Here is a 23,996-nt window from a genome sequence, read left to right as displayed (position 1 = left end):
GGAATTTTAACAATTTCAGGTGTAATTTTAACAATTTCAAAAGGCTTAGATGTATCTTTTATTATCACAAATAGTTGGTTGCATTTTTTAAAGATTTCCGATAAAAAACCTAACCAACCGGAAAATTCCGCTGCTCGTGCTTTTGTCGAAGTGGAACAAGAAAAAAATTTACATGCAACGAAAAAGACATGAGAGAGAGAGAGATGGAAATTAATGACATGGAAGAAGATGAAGATGAAAGTGTTGATAATATGTGATCAATGTAGTAAGCAGAGAAAACCTCCAATGACATCTTCAATTACAGATCTATCCACATCATTTAAAGCCAAACTCTACCACAAAAAGAAAGGGCAATAAATTGTTAAAACTGCCCAAATACTGTATAATTTATGATTCCGTAAGAATTCTAAACATCCATACAAAAAAACAGAAAAATCTGCTCTTTAAAAGATGGTAGAACCCAGACAGTCTTAGATTCCTGCGAGATCATACCGGTGGCTTGCTTGGTAAGTGTTCTTTGGCGCTTAATGCAGAGTCATTATTGATCAACATTCTTTTTTTTTGAAGGAGAAGGTAAAACGTTTCATTAATCAAAATTGATACAAATTCATGTCATCGAGAGATCAACCTGTAAAGAGAAGGGATACAAGATCCGAAAATAAGCCGAAGCCAACGGCAGTTTTGGAAACTCCACTTCCTTCCCACAATGAAATATACATCAGTTAGAATGTGGGCTAGGATGGTAGTGGTGTCTGTACAATCTTCCCTGAAAGTTCTAGAGAGGATCTCTTTCCAAATTGCCCAAGCCATGAATAGCCAACAGCACCACACAAATCTGCAGCGGCTGCTACGGAAGTAGGATCTAGCATGGAGAATCAAGTCCCGAAACCATGATTCTTCTCTAATGTTGAAATCTGGCAGGGTCCATGTCACTTTGAAGATCCGTTGGAAGAATGGGCAGTCCCAGAATCAGTGGTATGAGTTTTCCTGTTGGGCAAGGCATAAAATACACTTGCTAACCAACGAAAAACCCCTACTGCACAAATTGGCTTGTGTTTGGACCTTGTCAAGAGAAAGGATCCAAACAAAAACTTGGATCCTGGGGTAGGACCATTACCCCAAATGCAGTCATTCCGAGAATGGGGCAGGACCAGGCAGGGTCAGCGAATAGAAGCAAGAAGAAACCGACAACTTCCTCATCATAACAAAAAATCAACAAAATTATAATAATATATAAGAAGAAGATTGTCCATCTCTTACTATTTGGTGCCATCATCAACAATGCTCATGATGAGATCAACGAAGGCACAAACGATCACACTGTGAGTCTTCTTCTCATTGAGCTTCAGGTAGCACTGCAGAAGCTCCTGCAAGCCTGACCAATCTCTCAGCCCATGAGCTTCCACCATCTCTTCCATTGAGACCCTGAAATCCCAATATGGATCCTCGGAATTCATGGACAACGTGACGCTTTCCTTGCGAAACGCCGACCCTTCTTCTGTTTTGGGTGCTAAACCACCACAACCACCACCACCTTCTTTCTCTCTCTTGCATTCTTCAAGGATGGAGTTGGTGGTACAGGGGGTGAAGAAGAACCGCTTCGAGCTCACGCCAAGGATCAGGCCGTCGAGGGCCGAGTCAGACGACGACCAGGCGGACGAGGAGCACGGATCGGCGGAGGAGTCGAAGGAAGAGGAGTCGGGGGCTCGGAGGAGCTGGTGGTGCTGGTCTTTATCTTCTTCCTGCTCGTTGGCGTCGAGGTAGATGGAGTTGAAGCTCTTGTAGAGGTCTTCCGTGAAGCAGAAGGAGTGGGTCGGGGCTTGGTGAACGCAGAGGCAGGACTGGGCCCGAGGGGCGGTGGGTCTGATGTTGCAGAGGGTTTGGTGGAGAGCTCTAATGGAGGCCATCAGCTTGGACTTGCCCATTTGCCTGTAGGGGGAGACGTCTGATGTGGATACCAATAAATGGAGAGAGAGATATGTATATTAGTGGGTATGGGTGCACAGAAAGATGGTTTAATGTCTCTCACCTCTCTCCCTCTTTTACCACCGGGGACAAATAATGCTTTATATGGTCAGAGCGAGAGGACAAATAATGCGTTATATATATATATATATATATATATATATATATATATATATATATATATATATATATATATATATATATATATATAGAGAGAGAGAGAGAGAGAGAGAGAGAGAGTATTTGTTAAACTTATTAGTGAGGTCCGAGAGAGAGCGTATTTGTTAAACTTATTAGTGAGGTCCGTTTTGACTTGTACAAATATACTTGGTCCCCTCGTCTCCATATCCTAAAACACGAGACAACCGCGAGCCTTGTCAACTCTTCACCTTCATTATAACTGATCGGTTTACTCAAGCAAAGTTAATATTAGAATCAGTCAAGTGAATCATGTTCACCCGAGCTTTGATATTTATTAAGAGAGCCTTCGACAAGCCAATTCACTAATATATATATATATCACTACAAAAAATTTGTGGATTAGCGACGGTCATAATCCGTCGCTGTAGAGTTTAGCGATGACTAACTTTCATCACAAATTTTTAGTCGCTAATTAGCGACAGAATATATATGTTGCTACTTCCGTCGCTAAATTACGATAAATTAGCGAATGCTATGATTCGTCGCAAGGTCGTCATTAATCTGCAGAGATTTGGGTTTGCGACAGATATGAATCCATCGCTAATTATGTCGTTATTATAGCGGCAAAATTGCGACAACTTAAAATTCATCGCACAACATCAGCCGATTCAGTTTTGCGATGGTTAAATATTCATCCTTGATCCGTCGCTAAATTAGAGGCTGATACTAATTAGCGACGGATAAAATTCGTCGCTAATCCGTCACAAAAAAAATAAAAATAAAAATTTAAATATAAATATCGAGAAAAAATTTCTTTTGATACAATTTATATATCCTGTGTATAAAAAAAATACACATCAAAAATACATATACAAAGCAACTAAAACAATTTATCGATCCACTATAATCCTCGCCAAGTTCTAATTATTTACAAGTGAACATTTACAAAGAGTTTTTTTTTAAACAACAAGAAGGTACAACAAATTCAACACATGAATCTAATCATCGCCAAGATTCTGTGCGTCATCTTTTACATTGTCTCGATCTGCCCCTTCAGCTCCTCTACGCTGATTATCTCCAGCACCCTACAAGAGAAAAGAAAGGTTAGTATTGATAAACAAAATATAATGAAATAAATTATATGCAATGCACCTAAGCTAAGACAATCAAAGTAACATGAGTGAATTACACATATTCTCGCCAGCAATAAAGTGAAGGTTATTAACAGAATTCGGATGTGTTCTAAGGCTGACAAAAAAATTCATAATGATTCAATCATGCAAATATATGTTCTAAGGTTGTCAAAAAACTCTCATAGTGATTCAATCATTCATATATGTGTTCTAAGGTAGTGAAAAACTTTTATAGTGATGAAATCATGCTCATATGTGATGAAATCATGCATATATTAGCTTGAAATCTAACGACATAAAACTTTCATACTTGATAGCCACCTGCAGACGAAGTTTCTCTGTCCTGAAAAAAAACTGTACAACTCATTACGAACAACGTCAAAAAATACTTTATGTAAATAGTCACACATTGTGTCCTTAACAAGCTAGCGGACACCATCCCAAGAATTAGGTGGGTCAATCAGATGCTTGGAGCTGATGCTTGCGAGAGAACTCTGAGAGTCGTGACTGAATGAGGCAACGACTGGTGAGGTGTTCATATTACTCCCAAACCCGAACACATGACCTTTTTTGGGTTCACATGTTGCAGTCACCCATGCTGCAGGATCAAAAGGCAGATGCTGAGTGGAGTCATCGTCATATCGCTCTACCATTTGTTGCTCGTATGACTCCTACAAAGTAATGATTACAGTGTGGATTAATAATTAAGAATTACAATGTTTATGATAACTTGTATATTATAATATTTATTAATACAATAAATACATATTGTTGTCGTTCTCGTCTTCTCTGATACGAACTCTCTCGTGGTCTTACGTTTATATGTTTCAACAAACACATCCTTATATGGCATAATGCCTCATTTTTCTGCTTCCTGCGAAGTTAAATGATAAAAAAATTATTTAACAGGTATGCAACAATACTTATAAATTTGACAATATATATATTGATGAGTTACCATTTTCTTCAGGTGGCTCCAAAAGTCCTAGATCCACCTATGTGTAGATGGGCATCGGGCATCTTCGCTCAGTTTTGTGCAGTCTTCGCTGAGCGGTTTCGAAATTCATGCCCCGCCTACTTATCGCACATTGCATCTCAAAAATCTGACCTGATAGTAGGAGAGTCATGGCTCTTCCACTGTAGTGGATCATCTATCCTGCCAGATGCTTTTCTTGCTGCAGTCTTCATATTGTGCAACATGTCTGTAAATCGACTCGCAACCACTTTTTGCCACACCTTCTTCGTGTCCTGCTCCTCCATCGTAATCGCGAAGCGATTCGAAGCCTACAAATAATTTCAAAAAGTTAGTGAACATGACTATAAAAAAAATAAATATAAAACACATTAACTATGAGAAACAATTATATATTATGAATGAGGATCACAATCTGTCCAACACCTCTTTCGGGTACTCTTTCCATTGAGCGACTGATCTTAGTAGATGTTGAACTAGTGACTGCTTAATCTCTCATAGTATTTCTTATGGTTTGAACCTCGCGCTGCACATGAATTGGTACACATTAACTATCAATATACAATATTTATAAGATAAGTATATGATAAGTAAAAATGAAATACTTGCGATCGATTATCGATATACACTATTTGAATGAGTCATCGTGTGTCAGACTGAGAAGACTCTATATACAGCGTTGTCTTGTGACTTGTATGAACAACCGGTGTAGGTGGGTCATGTGCAGGCGAAATATCATCTATAGAAAAATGAGTTAGAAATTTACACAATGCGTATTTAAACTAATCAAGTATATAATTAGTTAAATGATATATCTATCGAAGCAGCTCATGAAGATGAAGGCTGAGACTCGCTACCACTGACTGCTCGACGATTATGACCTCCACGAACCATATTCTAACAAATAAAAAATGTCATGCAATACATTCAAACATTACAATACCTTCAAATCATTCAAATCATTGCAATACATTTTAATACATTCAAATCATTCACATCAAATATTGCAAATCATTAAAACATAAGATATGACATCACTTGCTAATCATGGATAACTTATTCTTAACTTGCAATACAATTAGATCAGTTACACAACTCTATATCTTCTTGGATACATAATCAAATAAAAAATAACTTCATGCAAGACATTCAAATATTGTAATACATTCAAATCATTCAAACATGTTACAATACATTCAAATCATAACTCTATACCTATCGAAGATACATAATCAAATCGAAAATAACTTCATGCAATACATTCAAATATTGCAATACCTTCAAATCATTTCAATATATTTCAATATATTCAAATCATTCATATCAAATATTGCAATACATTAAAACATAAGATATGATATCACTTGTTAATCATGGATAACTTATCCTTAACTTGCAATACAATTGGATCAGTTACACAACTCTATATCTTCATGGATACATAATCAAATCGAAAATAATTTCATGCAAGACATTCAAATATTGCAATACATTCAAATCATAACTCTATACCTATCAACGATACATATTCAAATAAAAAATATCTTCATGCAATACATTCAAACATTGCAATACCTTCAAATCATTCAAGTCATTGCAATATATTTCAATACATTCAAATCAATACATCAAATAAATGTATGTATTAAAATATATATTTCACTAGCTCGAGAATGCTTCCTCATCACTTATTTGACTTTTATATTCTTCTTTTTCCTCCTCCTCCTCATCTTCATCAACTTCATCTTCTTGTTTATTGGGTGCTTATCCACTTGGTATATCATTTGGATCACATTCTTCTATGCATGTGTCATCGAACAACGGAGATATGACATGCATACCATGTGTGACATCGTGACCATAAGAGAAGTCATACATATCATCTGATTGATAGTAATCACTCTCTTCAGTTAACTTGTCTTCATGTAACTGATCATACTTAGGGTATAATTTAGACTTCACCTTGCAAACTGCCCACCATTCATTTCTATCTGACTTCCTTGTACTCAAATATGAAGTATAATAAACTTGTTGAGCTTGCGAGGCTAATATGAATGATTCATATGTTCCAAACCTTGATTTATGATTCACTTCCACAATGCATGAGGTTTTATCGACTCTTGTTGTTGCAGGATCAAACCAATGACACTTGAATAAAGTTACCCTATTATTTATGCCTAAGTAAGTCAACTTCATTATTTCTTCTATAACACCATAGTAGTCATGTTTATTTTCATCGTAGCTACTACCCTTGACACACACGACACTATTCATCGTTGACTTGTTTACATCATAGTCTTTTGTATGGAATCGATAACCATTTACGATGTACTCGTTGTAACATTACACAACTTTGGTCGGATCATTTTGTAAATCACATATCCCTTGATCTTTAACATCACCATGGCGGACTTACAAGCATAAACACTGACTGTGATAACGACCAATTAAGTAACTTATTATTGTTTACACAGAAAGAATGTATTCATCGTCCTTACCAACTCTTTCAACCATGTCACAAACTTATTTTGACGTTCTTTCTGTACTTATGCATCAGTGAGATGTGGAAGTTCTCTTCGCAACTCCAGATCAAATCGTCTACACTTAACAAATACTTATATTATCGAACCATGTATGCAAGTATAAAACTTAGTGTTACATATTAAGTATACTTACTCGATGTATGGGTTGATCGCTGAGCAATTAAAAAGGATATATATTTGTGCTGCGTCTTGCTCTCGATCTTTCAAGAGTCTTGACAGACAACTGCCAAAGGCATGCCCAAGTGATTGAAATATCGACAGTTTGTTAGCTACAGTAAATTGTTCTCCATCATCATTATGAGGTGGGCATGTGTAACATATTGAAATATGAGGTTCAAAGTATATAGATGAGAAATTTGAAATCTCTTCTAAAGTGTACGCCTCACAAATAGAGCCCTTTACTCTTGCTTTATTCCAAACCCTTTTTTTGCGGTCAAACATGCATTTGTCAACAATATACATCTCGGATTATAATAAATTTCTCAATAGCATTGAAGAGAAAAATATAAAAAAACATATATCTTTCAAATTGGTACATCCACCGATATTGCACATGACCACCAACCCTTAGTTCTTATGAAAAATGTATGATCACATATTCCATAACATCAAAAAATATTGGCGGAAATATCTTCTCTAGCTGATAAATAGTAGTGACGATAGAATCCTTGAGATTCTTTACCTCAAATACTACGACTTTCGATGCGCACAATGTTCTAAAAAATCTACTCAACTCGTTTAATACTCCCCATATAGGTTTGTCTAACATATCATAGAATGTTAGGGGTATCAACCATTGCATAATGACATGACAATCATGGATCTTCAACCCATATAATTGTCTCTCGTCTATCTTCACAGCCCGAGCAATGTTAGAGACGTATTCATATGGAAATCTTAATTGTCTCAACCATTGACATACCTGTTTTATTTGATCTGGTTCAAGCACGCACCTTACCTTTAGTTTCAGTACTTTGCCAATGTACTCTTTGAGTTCTAATTCTAGTCTTTTATATATTACTTTTAAATCCATACGGGCTTTCGAATTATCCTTTATTTTTCCTTTAACATTCATTACCGTATTAAACACATTATCAAACACATTTTTTTTGCATGCATCATATCCAAATTATGTCATATCAATAAGGTCGGCCAATATGATAGTTCCCAAAATATAGATTTCTTTGTCCAATTGTTATCCTTTTCAAATCCATGGAAGAGTATTAGGCTACGAGCATCTGTCAGTCCATATGGAAAGTATCATAATCTTCTTAAAATCTCTATACTAGACAACCTTGTAGGTGGACCTTCTATTTCAGTTGTGTCTACTCGAAACACGTTCCTTTGTCGTCGAAATGGATGGTCGCTGGGTAGAAATCGACGGTGACAATCAAACCAGCACAACTTCCTTCCATGCTTCAATCTAAAAGATTTTGTATCCTCCATGCAATACAGACATGTCAACCTCCCATGTGTGCTCTAACCAGATAGTATACCATATGCAGGAAAGTCACTGATTGTCCATAGAACAGTAGCCTTGATATTAAAGTTTTGTTTTTTATGAGCATAGTACGTGGGAACACCGTCATCCTACATTATTTGCAGTTCATTAATCAATGACCTTAAATATACATCAAGATTTTGGCTTGAAGAGGTCGGACCAGGGATCAATAGAAATAAGAAAAGATTTTGATGCTTTATACACAAGCTTGAAGGAAGGTTGTATGGGGTGACAAATACAGACAAACACGAGTATGAAGTTGATCTACCCCCAAATGGATTAAATCTATCTGTACATAAACCGAGCCTAACATTTCTCATTTCCATTGCGAAGGTCTGATGAGTACGATCAAAGTGCTTCCAAGCTTTCACATCAACATGATGTGTGATCTTGTCTTCATCATGTCAAACTTTATTTGCATATCATCTTATGTGTTTAACTATCCTCGAAGACATATACAATCGTTGCAATCTAGGGGTGAGAGGGAAGTAGTAGAGTGACTTGTATGACACTTCTTTTGACCTCATGCTACTATTGCCTCTTGTCTTTGGCTTGAACCGAGGATGCCCACATGACGGGCATGATATGTTATTTTCCTGATCTTTGAAATACAACATGCAGTGATTTGGACAAGCATCTATCTTTTGATACCCCATACCTAGAGCGTTAACTATAACCTTCACACGAAAAAAATTTTGTGACAATTTCTCATCTTTGGGCAACATACTCTTCACAATAGAGCATATACGGTCAAAACATGATTGACTCAAATTGAATTCAAACTTCAGATTCAATAGTTGAAGAAATGCAGACAAGATAGTGTGACTCTCGCAACCATTCCAAAGTGGCTCATCGGCATCTCTAAGTAAATCATAAAATCTATTAGCTGCATCGTTTGATGATTCTTTCTCTAACCTAGTTGATACAACAATAGGATCCATAGCAGAACCCAATTCTGGTCCTACGACATCAAATATCAAATCCAGAGATGGATTATCATGCACCACATCCACCCGTGTATCAAAATTATTTTAAAATTCTTCACCATGAAGCATCAATTTCTGATAACCACTCATAAAACCCGTCTTGTATAGGTGATGTCTAATGCCATGATGTTCTACAAATCGATTGTTCTTACACAACGTCAAGGGGCACCTGATCCGACCAGTGAGATCCACTATAATGACACTTGCCGTTGCAAATTCAATAAAATTGTCAACACCATCCATGTATTCAAGCGATACCTCATTGTCAACTATCTTACGATATATTCATTCACGGTTTGCAGCCATTTTGTCCTATGATGTTACGGATATTATCCTAACCAATTAAAAGAGAATCATAAGAATGCTATGATGAAGAAAATATCAAATTTATCATACATTCGTGGTAGATGTAATGATTTGATATATATCACACACACACACACACACACACACACATATATATATATATATATAATGCCATTCAATCACAAGAACTATGATGCGTGCATTGATAACTTAATATTTTTATGTGCAAAATCATTCATTTGAAGCATGTTTGAAGCATTGATAACTTATCATTCATTTTCATGTGCAAACTCATTCAGAACACGATACATTTATTTGAAGCATGTTTTCATGATACAATTTCACATGGAAGGCATAATCAAATTAAAAGTAACTTCATGCAAGTATGGATACAATCACATCAAATATTACAATATATTCAAATCATTCATATCAAAATAATGTCAAACATATACCTGTAACAAACATACTTCAATATCCCGCTAACTACTATCATGACTAGCATGGAATCCGAACTCCAAAAATAAGAACACTTCTATTTTCATACATTAAAATCATGCTCAACATGATCTTCGAACTCCATCAAAACAGTCCTAGATATCTACAACTAAGTGAGTCTGTGAACAGAAAAGTGTTGCATCCAAGAAATTAAATAACCTGTGATGCGCATGCATTACTCACTCACCATGGGTATTTACCCGATTTGCATTGCTTTTGTCACTTACTCATCACGGGTCGCAGGGCACAAGCGAGATCCGTTACGGAATCTGCATGAGACACTGTGTTAAAATGAAGTTTATTACTCGATGACAAGGGGGTGACGCCCCCCTATCAGAAACGAGCCCAGACAGGGAGACACAACCCTCTGCAGAAAGCGAGACAGGCAGGGGTGTTGCCCCTGTTGACAGTAAGGTCAAGGCAGGGAGCGAAACCCCCCTATCAAAACATTCACAGGAGGTAGGGGGTGGGACCCCCCGAAGGGAAGCATCGGGAGGCAGGGGCTGAGCCTCTTGCCGAGAATCAATCATGAGGCAGGGGGTCTCGCCCCCTGCCGAGGCAAAATTTCTTGGCAGGGGGTTCCGCCCCCTGCCGGGAAAACAAACAAGGGGCAGGGAGCTTCACCCTCTATCAAAATTATCGAGGATAGGGGGGGGGGGGGGGGGGGGGGGGGCGAAGCCACCCTCTGCCAGAGAAAACAAAAGGGCAGGGGGCTTCTTCCCTTGCCGATTATAACGAAGACAGGGGGGCGGATCCCCACTGCTGAAGAAGTCAAGAGGACAGGGGGTGAATCCCCCTGTCGGCATTCGAAAGGATAGGGGTGAAGCCCTTGTCCTGCCAGAAATCAAGGCATGGGGAGGGCCTGACAGAGGCGATCAGAGCCTTTGCCAACCCTCGCCGACTACAAAGGGGTGGGGAGGGCTCGACAGAGGCTGTCGGGTCTCTGCTGACCCTCCGACAACCATAGGGGGAAGGGGGAGGCTCTAGTAGAGGTTGGCAGCCTTTGCCGAACCGTCGCCGACCCTTATTTCAAGGGGAAAAAGCAAGGGGGAATGGGGGAAGGTTACCTGCGGGAGACATTGACGAGAGGTCGCTGGCAGGGTTGTCGCGGGCTGGGGTCGTCAGCTCGTCGAAAAACGTAGAGGGGGTGCAACGAGAGAGAGAATGGGAGAGGGAATGAGAGGGGAACAAGAGAGGAGGTCGCCAGACGGGGCTCGTCAGAAAACACAGAGGGGGAGCAACGAGAGAGAGAATGGGAGAGGGAACGAGAGGGCAACAAGAGAGGAGGTTGCTAGGCGACGGACGGCGGGCGGGCGACAGATGAAATAGAAAGGGAAAAGGAGCTCGCATTAGGGTTTTACAGGAGAACTTAACGACAGATTAGCAACGAAACAATTTCATCTCTACTCCGTCGTTACTTGGCGACGAAGTAGCGATGAAAAAATTCTGTCGATGATCTATCGCTAAAGTGCAAAGAAACTTGAAATAGAATTTTTTCGTCGCTAATCCGTCGTCAAGTAGCGACGAAAGTTTTCTGTCGCTAATTATGCAAATGTTAGCGACAAATAGTTTTCTCTAGCTAATTAGTCGTAAATTGACGACGGATTATTTCTGTCGCAAACGTCTGTCACTAATTAAAGTTTTTCTTGTAGTATATATATATATATATATATATATATATATATGAGAACTGAATATATTAGGCTTCATTTCTTTTTCTTTTTCCGTTCTGTCCTATGGATTTGAAGTGTTTTATGGTATATTTGAACCATTAGATGTATTTAGCATGCTTGATGTAGTGGAAATCGAGATCATGTTTTTTCGACCAAAAAACATGTTTTTCTGAGCAAAAAAAAACTGATACTTTTGTGGCCATTGATTTTGGATCACCAGAAAAACTGTATACAGGTCAGATTTCGGTAATCCAAAGGAGCTGGTTCCTACTCAGCAAAATTTGTAGATCACATCTATCGTGTTAGATGTGAGAAAAAATATTTAAAACTATGATTTTTGAAGAGACCTAACAAAAAAAATGGCCTCAAGAACACATTAGTCTATATATATAAGATCACACACAGATCAGCGGATGAACAAATTGTTCACTGTTATTGGACAAACATCCGCCACTGATCGCACACAGATCAGCGGCAGACATGCTTTTTTTGCCCAACACATTAGCAGCGGCCGTTCATAGTCTACCGCTGGACCAGCGTGTAACTGATTTGACGTTACCTGTTATATATATATATATACAGAGAGAGAGAGAGAGAGTCACATGTGGCCTCTTAATTGGTTTTATTTTCCACCAACTAGACTTATAACAATTAAGAAGTCTGGTCTTTGCCTTTCAACATGCGCTATGAAAAGGAGAAGCAAAAATTTAATTGCCACATTTTAATAATTGATTTTGTTTAAAACTTCCTTAGATATGACGCTTCTGTTTTCTTTGCTTGTGGGCAACTTGTCCTGTCTGAGGAGCCTTGTTCCACTTCTCATAGTTCTCGGTTTCTCTTCCCCATGTAATATGACACTTTTTTTTCTTTTTTTAACAAAAGGAGAAACCCTCGCAGAGAACGGGGCCACCCCCAGTGAAGCAAACCCAGGATGAGGCCCACGACCACCCTGCCTTACGTGGCCCACCTTCCAAAGCTAATGATACACCCGTGCACCTTCATCTCAATGCATGAAAATCTGAGCATCTGTTTCTTCAGATTTTCTTCATACTTTATATGATAAATGGGTTAAGCATATGTGGCTTCATGAAACAAAAAAAAAAGGGTTAGCATATGGAGCACAAATTAGGTAATTTATTTTCCCTCCAAATTGATACAAGGCAAGAAATGGGAAGACCCTTTCGCATGAAAGACTTGACCTTCATAAAATACTCATCCTCAAGCCGGAAACATATTTCCCAAGAGAGTAATGTGATAGCATTTTCGTGTGAAGCACACCATTCCTTACGAAAACGTGGGGTCCACTGTAATGGGTGTTGGTTTCAACCTGAAGAGTGCTTTCGAAGCGAGAAATTAAATTGTTACTCGAAACGAATGGAAAGCGTGCTTCTGCACTTCCATAAATGAGAAATGTACTCCCTCATGCTAAACGTCCTGCTGCTTATTTGTTTACATTGTTATGTGTATTATTTTTAGTAATTATAAAAATACTTGCTGCACCTTGCTTTTATTTGGTTTACATTATCATATCCATTACTTTTAGTCATATAAATACACGCTTCGACATCGCTTCCTTTTTAATTTTCATGTCAAGACTCTGCTTTCACTTCTTGCACGCTTCCTTTTATCACTTTCCAATGCTTGATAAATGCTTCAGGCTTTCGCTTGACACTTGTATTGAACGCTTCTTCATTTCAGGCATCGCTTCCCCTATTCACTTTTTAGCTCTGGTAACGATGTTTCACCCACGCTGTGGGGAACAATCCATTTTCATACAAAAAATGTACCATTTTCACATGATTGCGAGTGAAACAAACAGTCGCTTTATGTAAAACCGCTATATAAGAGTTCCTGCGTGGGGGGACCTACTTACTATTTTGAATTAAAGAGGGTGACATGTCAGTTCTGTTGCTCTACAATAATTGCACAAAAAAGCATTTTACCTGATTGGGGAGTTGTTTCTCCTTGTCCAAGGTGGGTGGGTGGGGGGAAAATGAATCCATGTTAGATGGGAATGACTGATTACCATCATTACGTACCTATCTCGTTTTTTTGTTTTCATACTTAAGGAAAAACCCTTCCACCACACATTGGCAGGCCTCATGTTGGTAAAACCCTGAAATATTATAAAAATGAGACCGTTCAACCAAAGGAAGGTCCAAAATCTACAACCCATGATAATTGAAGGCATTTCTTCTCTAACGATCGAGTTTTTTATCAATCGGATTTTACATATTGATTTTTTATCATTTATTTAGTGAGCGACATGTTTTGGATTATGAATTTTCAATGTTTAGATGTGTTTTTGAAAGCGCTAAAAATCAATGGCCCACAATACTTTGTGTGGTAAAGTTTTAAATGCATTGTGAGCCATCAATTTTTCACGTTTAGAAAAACATGTCTATATGTCATAAAGTCTTCATGTAAAGCATATTTTTAAATAAATAAATAAATAAATTATAAAGAACAAATATATGAGTACGATGAGATGCCCAAGCAATGGAAAAGCGGAGTCATCCAATCGATGTTGGTTGTATATTTTGGACCTTCTTTTGGTTAAACCGCTTCCCTTCCCTTTCAATAAAAATATAATTTTATATTAGTAAAAATGCAAAATATTTAAAAGTTTTTTATTGATTAAAAAATAAAAGAATGCCTTTTGTATCATATACTGCAAAAAAAAAATTAATCCACTTGTGGAGTCTTGTGTCGGTTTTGAGTGAGTTACTACCTACAAACGTTTCTATTAATTATATAAGGATACCATCGTGTGTAGGGAAATTTCGGCTATGTTTGGGAGCTAATGTAATAGTTTTGATACTTCCTAGAATTGGTGTTGCTCCCAAACATGTGTGCATTTTTTTGTACAAACTGTAGAGGGAGAAAAGGGTGCAAAGATGATTAGATTTAGATAATAATCTCCTAGTTTTATAACAAAAAAATGTGTCTTCTCCAAATGGACAATGGGAGAGATGCATAGGAAAATCTAAAAACTTGCTATGGTGGTGGATGTTTTTTTGGCTCAAATTTAGTAGCTTTTTGAACCAAGCTCCTTGGTCAAATAACCGTCTCTTTGCCTAAGCTTTTGGGATATGAGTTTTTGAAAAAAAAATGCTTACTTTATGAAATTTGTTTAGTCTCACATTAAATATTTTTTAGAAACACATTCGGTTAAGAATGTGTAAAGTGGACTTATAGGGCAAGGCCCTCAAGGGGCTTGGATCTTGGGCTTGTCAATTAAACTTTAAACATTGGCTTTGGCTTTGGACTTGGATTCGGTTTGGTTTTAGATTGACTTTGACCATTCTTTTTATTACTCTTTTTTGAACCATTTTAGACCTTAAACTTCTTTAAAAGAGATTTAATACCTTCTTAAAATAGATTTAACACCAAAATAATTTTGGAGGTTGACTAGCCTGTCAAGGGCTATTTTAGACTAATTTTGGGTGTGACACCTAATCTTAGTAGGTGCATGTAGGCTTTTAAAAGTCATTAGTAGGGTATATGCATGGATTCAATAACCATTGCGGTCAATGAACTTTGAAGACCTATTGACTACCATCCAACCCATGTCTATATATACCCTAGATGGTCTCTTAGTCTAATGTGACTTAGCATGACTTTGAACTTGGGCTTGGATTCAAGTTTGGAAAAGAATCGATACATTGACCAATCTTTTATTATTATTTTTTGGACCATTTTGGACCTCAAACCTCTTTAAAAGAAATTAATACATTCTTAAAATAGATTTAACACCAAAATCATTTGAGAGGTTGACTAGACAATCAAGGGTTATTCTGGACCAATTTTGGGTTCACCACTTAGCCTTAGTAGGTGCATACAAGGCTTTAATAGTCATTAGTAGGATGTATTCAGGGCTTTAATAGTCATTAGTAGGGTGCATGCATGGATTTAATAACCATTGTAGTCAATGGACCTTTGAGGACCTATTGACCACCATCCAACCCAGGTCTATATATACCCTAAAAGGTCCCTTAGTCCAATGTGACTTAGCATGACTTGGTTGGTGTAGACTTCACTCTTCCTCTTATTCTTCTTTTCACTCTCTTATCAAAAGTGATTTTCTTTTTCTGTAAGGTTGTTCAAGGTCATCATCTTGTGGTAGTTGGTTACCCTAGTGTGAAAGGTGATCGAGAAAAGCATGAGAGGTGCAAGCTTAGTTGTATTCCATAAGTGAAGTTGCAATTCACCCTTTTGCATTCAGTTTTTTTACCTAGAGGGGAAATTGTCAATTTTAAGAGAGAACCATAATGTGCACCTCTAAGCAAATTTGGTTCATGTCACCACCATGGCCGCCATTCAGATTGTGCAAAATTTCTAAAAATTTAAAAGCGACATCATGTTCCATGGTGACTGTGTAGGGAGATGTTTGATTGATTATGAAAAATCAAATAGAATAAGGTGGTGGTGTTAATCTTTTATATATATTTTTTGTTTCGCCCTCTTGGCAATATACTATAGTCTTTGCTTTTTAGACTGAGAGGTTGCATGTGCATGCATTCTTGTGTCTAACTATAGAGAATCTTTGGTGTTTTTAGTGGATTTTTTCTAATCTCTTGAAACCATTATTATATAGATGGATTATATTGGTGTTTTTCTTTATTAGAATATACAAAATTGATACATGCATGCTTCTATTTTTAGGCCTTGTTTTGGATCCAAAATTAAACTTTTGAATTAACTCTTGGATCCAACTTCTTATCTTAATCCACTTTAAAAAATTTATTTTAATGGGATCCATTTAGTTATTTTATACTTGTGAGTTGAATTTTAGTGTTCACTTAAGGTCATGTATTGAATCTTTTTCACATAAAGCATGTTTCTCATGACTTTGGATTTTAGATCCATATCCACTTTCATATTTTGGATCCATTTGAGATTAATGTTCATTTATTTGCACTTATTAACCATTCAAGATAAATTTTATATGACGTACTGATTTAAGATTGTTATTAATTTTTGATCAATTTTATTAGTAGCATGTTTCATATGTCTTGGTGTTGGATCCATACCTATATCCACTTTCATGATTTGAATCATTTGAGATTAATGATTTATAATTATGTGAGCCGATTTTATATGATTATATGTTGTTATAGTTTAAAGTGAATCTCACATTAGGTCTATTTTTTATTTGTCAAGTTATGTATTTGGATCCGAACCCATATCCATTTGATTCATTTATGTAGATCTAATTGTTGTTGGTATTCCTAAAAAGGGTTATATGCATATGGTGCTAAAATTTTCTTTTATGGTGGTGGGTTGGACCCTTACTAACACATTTTTTGTTTACACACTCTTTGGATCTTGACCCAAATTCAAATTTTTGGATTCAATTATGGTTTCATATCTATATTTGTGAATTAGATCAACATGTTTATTCGTTATAATAATTTTGTTCAACATGTATCTTGATTGACAAAAAAATATCATGTGAGATTTATTTGGATATCGATATATGAATGCTCTCATCTTATTCTGTAAAGATAATACCCATATTTTTATTAGGAAAGACCTTTATTTTCAATATCAAGAGCCCTTTGATATGAATATCAAAAGCTTCTCTTGAATGACATGGTGGCTTATTCTATAATCCACTTATATGAATACAAATGAGTCTCTCATATGTTTATGTGCAAATTTAAATTAAAATATGATATTTATATATTTTTCACCCTTGATCCACGTATTCTATTTTTTAACCTTAACCCTTTATCCTAGTTTTGAGAATATGAATCTTGATGTTTTTTGTGTTGCAAATTGTCTTTAACTTGAAAAGAGTCTCATTTGTTTGAGATAATTTTTGACATATTAAGAATTACATAAGATTGTTTGAGAGATACATATAACATATGCATGTCTTGAAACATAAGAAGATTTAATTATGTATAATCTAATTTCTATTAATACCAAGTTTCAAGAATGAGACATCTTATCATGTTTCATGTGTTGCTTTCATTTTCTACTTAACTGGGTAGTGTTGTTTTGGTGTGTCAATCCAGATTGTATTCTCATGACACTAACACAATGATACCCAATGATATATTAGTAACATAAATGGGTGAAGACGTTTTTTTATAATTTGGATTAAGAGTGAAACATGAGTTTGGATATTTGATTTATTCATACATGTATAAAATTGCTAAGTGTATATCTTACCCGTTGAGTTATATATCCACCATGATGAATCTGCTCATTTATCTATTGTGAATGGTTAATAAGTTAAACCTACTCTTGATGTTATTAGAGAACTAAGTTGATGTTGTTTTGTCTTTACATTTAATTTGTAAAATATGTTAATTATTGATATGAGATCCTTACATACTTAGAAGTATGAGTATATTATGATTTGTTCTTGAATCATTATCAACCACGAATCTACATGTATGATACATCATAAACAAAGTGGTAAAACAATTTTTCAATTAGAATCTGTTTGATTTTTACTGGATTCTTAAATGATATTTGTGTTATACTTTAACTTGTAGGGGTAATAACTAATTTGATGAATTATGCAAATTATTTTTCTAATTTACTATGTTTGAAATTCATGTGGGATCTTAGTGTACATATTTTCTTTAAAAGGAAAAATCTTTCAAAAATCATATTACAAGTTATTAAAATTGAAAGAAGATAATTTATTAATTTTTTATTTCTAGAGGAATTTTTTAACCATTAGATAACCACTATATCTATATAGTGATGAATTTGAGGATGGTTCATATTGAACAATCACATATCATTTTAAAAAATGAGTTTTTTGTGTACATTTCATATGGGTTATATGCTGATTGTGGGTAACATAATGGATTATAATAGTTTTTCTCACCAAATTTCATGTTATGAGATTTGTTGTTTTAATAAGTGTTATAATTGTTTATCATGCAAGTGAATCACAATCCATTTATAGTGAAAGCTTTAGAGAAAGTTTAATATTTCACATACAGTATGATCCTAGTGTTATTTTATACTAGGAGATATTAGTCCCAATTAAAATGTATGAATATCATTGGCAACTTTTATTTATGTTATGAGTTGAAACTAGACCAATTATATTATAATTGAGATAAGCCAAATGATCGATAATCCAAGAAAATGAGCAGTATAAATACTATTTATTTTGTGCCCTGAAGAATCTTAATAATTTAAGATTATGGGATATGATGTACTAAAAAGTATATTGATGAGAATGACAATTCTAATTTTAATTTTGTTAAATAAGATGAGTGGATGCATTTTACTTTAGTATACAAGATGTTTAAGAATTTTGGATATCTAAACATACAGTGATAACCCACTCGATTCCATGAATAATTGATGGTACTAGTCTTTGCTAGTATGAAAGTCACCTATTATGTAGAAGCTCAACTATCAAGCAACTAGTTAAGGGTGAAACATATGAACTTGCAAACATCTAGACTTACAAAGTCTAAAGCACAATTATGTGAATAATTACTTGAACAAGGAGTAAATTTTGTTGATTATAAGAGATCATGCCAAAACTAAGTAAATTCATGTACAAAAAGCCTTTCATAAAAAGATTATTCAAAACACATGAGAGAATATAATTAAAACCTATCAAAGAAATTATCTGTGATAAGGATTCAACCATGTGACTGAGGTCGTCAGAGTTCTTGGTTCAATGAAAAAAATAAGTTCCTAGAGTAATTGGATTAACATTATATTATATATGAAGATAAATAATATTTTTTTGTCTTATTCTAATGTAAACCTGTGGCATAAGGATGAGTCTCAAGACTCTTAATAAGATCAATAGTCCAATTTGACTAAAATGGTTTAAACAGGTCTCCACTTTTGATGAACTCACCTATATGAGTGTGAAGGTGTGGGTCACCTTATATGAGATTTATGTTATTTTTAGAGCATTCATGAAATGTGATACTTCATAGGACTTTTAATATATGCGGCCTCTATATATATTGATGATACATATGATTACCTTAAAGGAATGTGTGCGTGAATGAGCCTAAGATGTCCATAATATAGACTAAGTTCAAAGTTTAGTTACTCAGTTTTCTAGACGATCTAAATCTCGTTCACACTAAGTGAAGGTTCAAACCCAAAAAGTACCTTCGTTTATGCATATGACTTTTATGAGTAGTTTCATATTTTTCCTATTATAATTTTGACCCATGTTGGAGGTTGTTGTTTGACTCAAAGTTAGTAGATTTTTTAACCTAACTCTTTGGCCAAATAACCCTATCATTGCCTAAATTTTTGGAAAATGAATTTTGAAGAAAAACTTCACTTTATGAAATTTGTTTAGTCTCATATTAAATAGTTTTCAAAAATATATTGGGTTTAAAATGTGTAGAATTGACTTATAAGGGGCTTGGATCTTGAGCTTGTTAATTAAACTTTAAACTTTGGACTTTTTACTTTAGAGTTTCGACTTTGGATTTTAGACATTGGACTTGCCTTTTTTGTTTTTTGACTTGAACTTGGATTCGATTCAGTTTGGTCCATTCTTGGTCTTGGCCTGACTTTGACCAATCTTTTTATTACTCTTTTTTAAACCATTTTGGACATCAAACCTCTTTAAAAGAGATTAATACATTTTTAAAAGAGATTTAACATCAAACCGTTTAAGAGGTTGGCCAACCAGACAAGGGTCATTCTGGACCAATTTTGATTGTGCCACCTAGCCTTAGTGGGTGCATATAAGGATTTAAAAGCCATTAGTAGGGTGCATACATGGTTTCAATAGCCATAATGGGGCATGATAAATGTTGTGATTAATAGACCTTTGAGGACATGTTGACCACTGTCCAACCCAAGTCTATATATACCCTAGAAGGTCCCTTAGTCCAATGAGACTTTGCATGGCTTGGTTGGTATAGACTCCATTCTTCTTCCTCCTATTCTTTTCACTCTTGTATCAAAAGTGATTTTCTGTTTTTGTGGGGTTGTTTAGGGTAATTGTGTCATGGTAGTCAGAGTGCAAAATGTGATCGAGAAAAGTACGAGAGGTGTGGGCTTAGTTGTATCCCACAAGTGAAGTTCTAGTTCACCCTTTTGCACTCGATTTTTTATCTAGAGGGGCAATTGTTGCTTTTAAGAGAGTACCATAGTGCACACCTCTAAGCAAATTCGGTTTTTGTCACCACCATGGTCCCCATCCATATCGTGCAGAATTTTCAACAATGGAGATGATAGTGGTGGCATTGGTGTAGGGGATTAAAACAAAGGTGGTGGTGGTGGGTAATGTGCCATTGATTATATTGGTGGGGATGGTGAATAAACCAGCCATAATGTTGGTGGTGGTTTTATAAGGTGGTAGGTCTCAAGTGGTTGTAAAATTGATGATGGTAGAGAAGCTTGGTGGTGCTCATTCTTCCCTATAGATATGGGTGGTGGCAATAAAAAGTAATGGGGAGGTGGAGCATGATGGTGATGGCCCTCTTCTGGTGGTGGACATGGAGGGTAATAGGGAGGTGGAGTATGGTGGTGATGGCAAAAGGTAGATAGAGGTGTTGGGTTAGGCAAAGAAAAACTTCAATGGTGGGAAGAAAGGAATTAGGATTAGAGAAGTAGATAGGCATTAGGCAGGGTTTTAAGGTGGTCATCCATTATTGGATTCCACAAAAACCACCTCTAGAGGTGAGTGTTATAATCGCACATTAAGAATGGTTTTGGAGCTGCCAAAACCATTCTCATTACCTATCATGACTTAGAAGTGAAGACCCCGTGATGTAGCTTCGGGTAGTCACAAATACCGAAAGCAAGCCTTTTAAGCACATAAGCAAACTCACAACACATGCGTAGGAGCGGAGGCAAGAGTACGTGCATGCACAAGCATAAAGAGATCATGGAAGCACGGATGCACATTTTTTTTATAGCAACTTGCAAGAAAAATACATAAAGAGGAGGAGAGAGGGGCCCGATACACAGGGTTAAGCTAAAAGGCCATATACAAACACTTGGGAGTGCCAAAGAGGTATATACATTAGGAACAAAAAGGTGAAAATATGGTGGTCCGAAATACACTCGCCCTCCTAAGTTAGAGCCATCCTCGATGCCAATTGTTTATGGTAGTCCTTCACAAATTGATGATGTTGAAACATGTGGGTAGCTTTCTCCTAGGTGGCTTCACATTTTGGTAGACCTTTCCACTACACTAGATACTTTTTTACTTTGCTAAGGTACTTATTGGAGTGATTGAAGATGACTTCTGGTTCTCTGCCTTAGATGATGACTATAGATAGCGTGCACTGCCGAATGAGAGCACATTGAGGCATGCTTTGTTGAGGGTCTCCTTCATCTTCATGGAACAACTTCAGGTTGCACACATGGAAGACCAGATTCACTTGAAAATTCGATGGCAAGTCCAGCTTGTATGCCAAGTTCCCAACGTGCTTGGTGATGGTGAAGGGGTCGTCATACTTGCGAATGAGGCCTCGATGGTGGCTCTAAAAGATAGTTGTGCAGTCGGGAAAGAGCTTTGCCAATACCTTATCTCCAACACAAAATTCTATTGGCTGATGATTCTCGTTTGCTTATTTTTTTATGCGCTTGGCCGCCTTGTTCAGATATTCCTTTACCAACTTTGTTTGATCCTACCAGTTTCTGACGAACTAGTATGCATAAGTGTAAACACCCCAAATTTTCCTGATCCATTTTCAGACACACCCCTCGTGTGGATGCCAACCCTAGTAGGTTAGTGTAGGAGTCCAACCCTGAGTCTATCCCAGAAAATTATCATTTTATCCCTTTTATTAGGAAAATTATCATTTTACCCCTAGGTCATCCCAGACCCCCAGTCAGTCGGAGTCAACAAAGATCATTAGAATATCAGTCATTTCAAGCTCATCTAAGCTCACAATGAACAAACCATGTTCATTTCTAACCATTTCTGCCAAAATGGGATCATTTCTTCAGAAATGAGCTTATTTCTCACTCAAATTCAAGCCAATTGTTTCTGAGTCAGTCATTCACAGTCAGTCATATTTCTCTGAGTCTAGCTTGAGCTCACCAGAAGTTCGAGTACCCCAGTTTCAGTTCAAAACCATTTCCAAGTGTCTAGGAGCCTATTTTAGTCTGTTTTAGCTCTTTCAGCTGAAATTGAGCTGAGTCTAGTCAATTGAGCTAGTGTTCGAACTTCAATTTTAGTTCATCTCAGTGTTACTGATCTTTGTTCCAGCTCAAACCCAGCTCTGGTTCGTAATTCACTTTACTCTAGTGACCATTTCTCGTCATTTCTCTAAAAATGACAGCTTTTCTTGACAAGTTATTCGGAGAGTTTAGTTGAGTCAGTGCCTTGTCAGTCTAGTCGAGTTCTGAAACTCTAAAACACAACTCAATCCAGTCCATTTTAGTTCAAATCAGTTCAAACCCTAATTTTTAGTGTCACTCTGGCGCAGTAGAGCCCGAAAACCATTTCTTGAACTATTTTGCGATTTTTATCAAAATTATCACTTTTTGAACTAGTACAAGTGTTAATCAAGGTCCAATGTCCAAAATTCTCAACATTTCATACAATTTCATCATATTTCATTGCATTTTTGAGGTCCAGAACTCCAATTTTATAAATTCTAATCCAGATTGAGTTTTAAAAGTTTTCAGAAATCAATTACAAACCTTGGGTTTCCAAAATTGACATTTTTACCCCCAAAATTCTAAATTTAGAAATATTTTTTCAAGAAAAATAATCTGAATTTCTTTCAAACTCAAAATTTCAAATTCTAAACTGGATTTGCTTCGAATTCTGAGCTCATTTCAAAAACTACCAAAAATAGCTCATTTCATCCAGAATTTTTTTGAGAGACCATTTTACCTTTTTGGCCTTTAAAATAAATTCCAAAATTGAAAAAGTGGATCCACTCTAAGTGGCATCACACCAAAACCTTTTCGGGTTTTAAAATTTCTTTTTTTAGAAATTGTGTGGGCCCACTCCAAAGTGGCGCCCACTTTGAAACTTTTTTTAAAAACCATGTGGGCCCACTCCAAGGTGGCACTACATGTAAAAATATATAATAAAAAAAAGAAAAAAATCCAGATTTTCTTTTTTCCCTCCTCTTTTTCTTCCCTTTCTTTTTTTCTTTCTTTTCCTTTTTCCTTCTTTTTCCTTCTTTTTTCTTTCTTTCTTTCCTTTTCTTTTTTTCTTCCTTCTCTTTCCTCCCTCTCCTTCTAAAAAGAAAATCCATCTCTCATTAAACCCTAAGTTCCTCTTTCTATTTTCCCTATGTTCAATACAAACAAGAATCTCACGGCTGGGCATATCTCCCTTTTACACCTC

The 23,996-nt window shown here is 36.2% G+C and overlaps 1 protein-coding gene across 1 annotated transcript; it reads right to left on the bottom strand.

Moving 5' to 3' along the window:
- Positions 1-344: 344 nt before the first annotated feature.
- Positions 345-2,032, bottom strand: LOC149842546 (transcription repressor OFP13-like). The gene has a single exon (XM_090001488.1). The coding sequence runs from the start codon at positions 1,923-1,925 to the stop codon at positions 1,260-1,262; it is 666 nt and encodes a 221-aa protein (XP_089857614.1). The 5' UTR covers positions 1,926-2,032; the 3' UTR covers positions 345-1,259.
- Between the last annotated feature and the right edge of the window lie 21,964 nt (positions 2,033-23,996).

The sequence above is a fragment of the Nuphar pumila genome, chromosome 3, assembly GCF_984573655.1.
Source record: "Nuphar pumila chromosome 3, dmNupPumi1.hap1.1, whole genome shotgun sequence".
Classification (NCBI taxonomy): domain Eukaryota; kingdom Viridiplantae; phylum Streptophyta; class Magnoliopsida; order Nymphaeales; family Nymphaeaceae; genus Nuphar; species Nuphar pumila.
Note: the sequence above shows the minus strand (reverse complement) of the source record. Positions and strands in the feature narration are given on the sequence as shown.

Bases quoted from the DNA above. Each gene is read 5' to 3' on its own strand.
- LOC149842546 (XM_090001488.1), bottom strand. From the start codon at position 1,925: ATGGGCAAGTCCAAGCTGATGGCCTCCATTAGAGCTCTCCACCAAACC.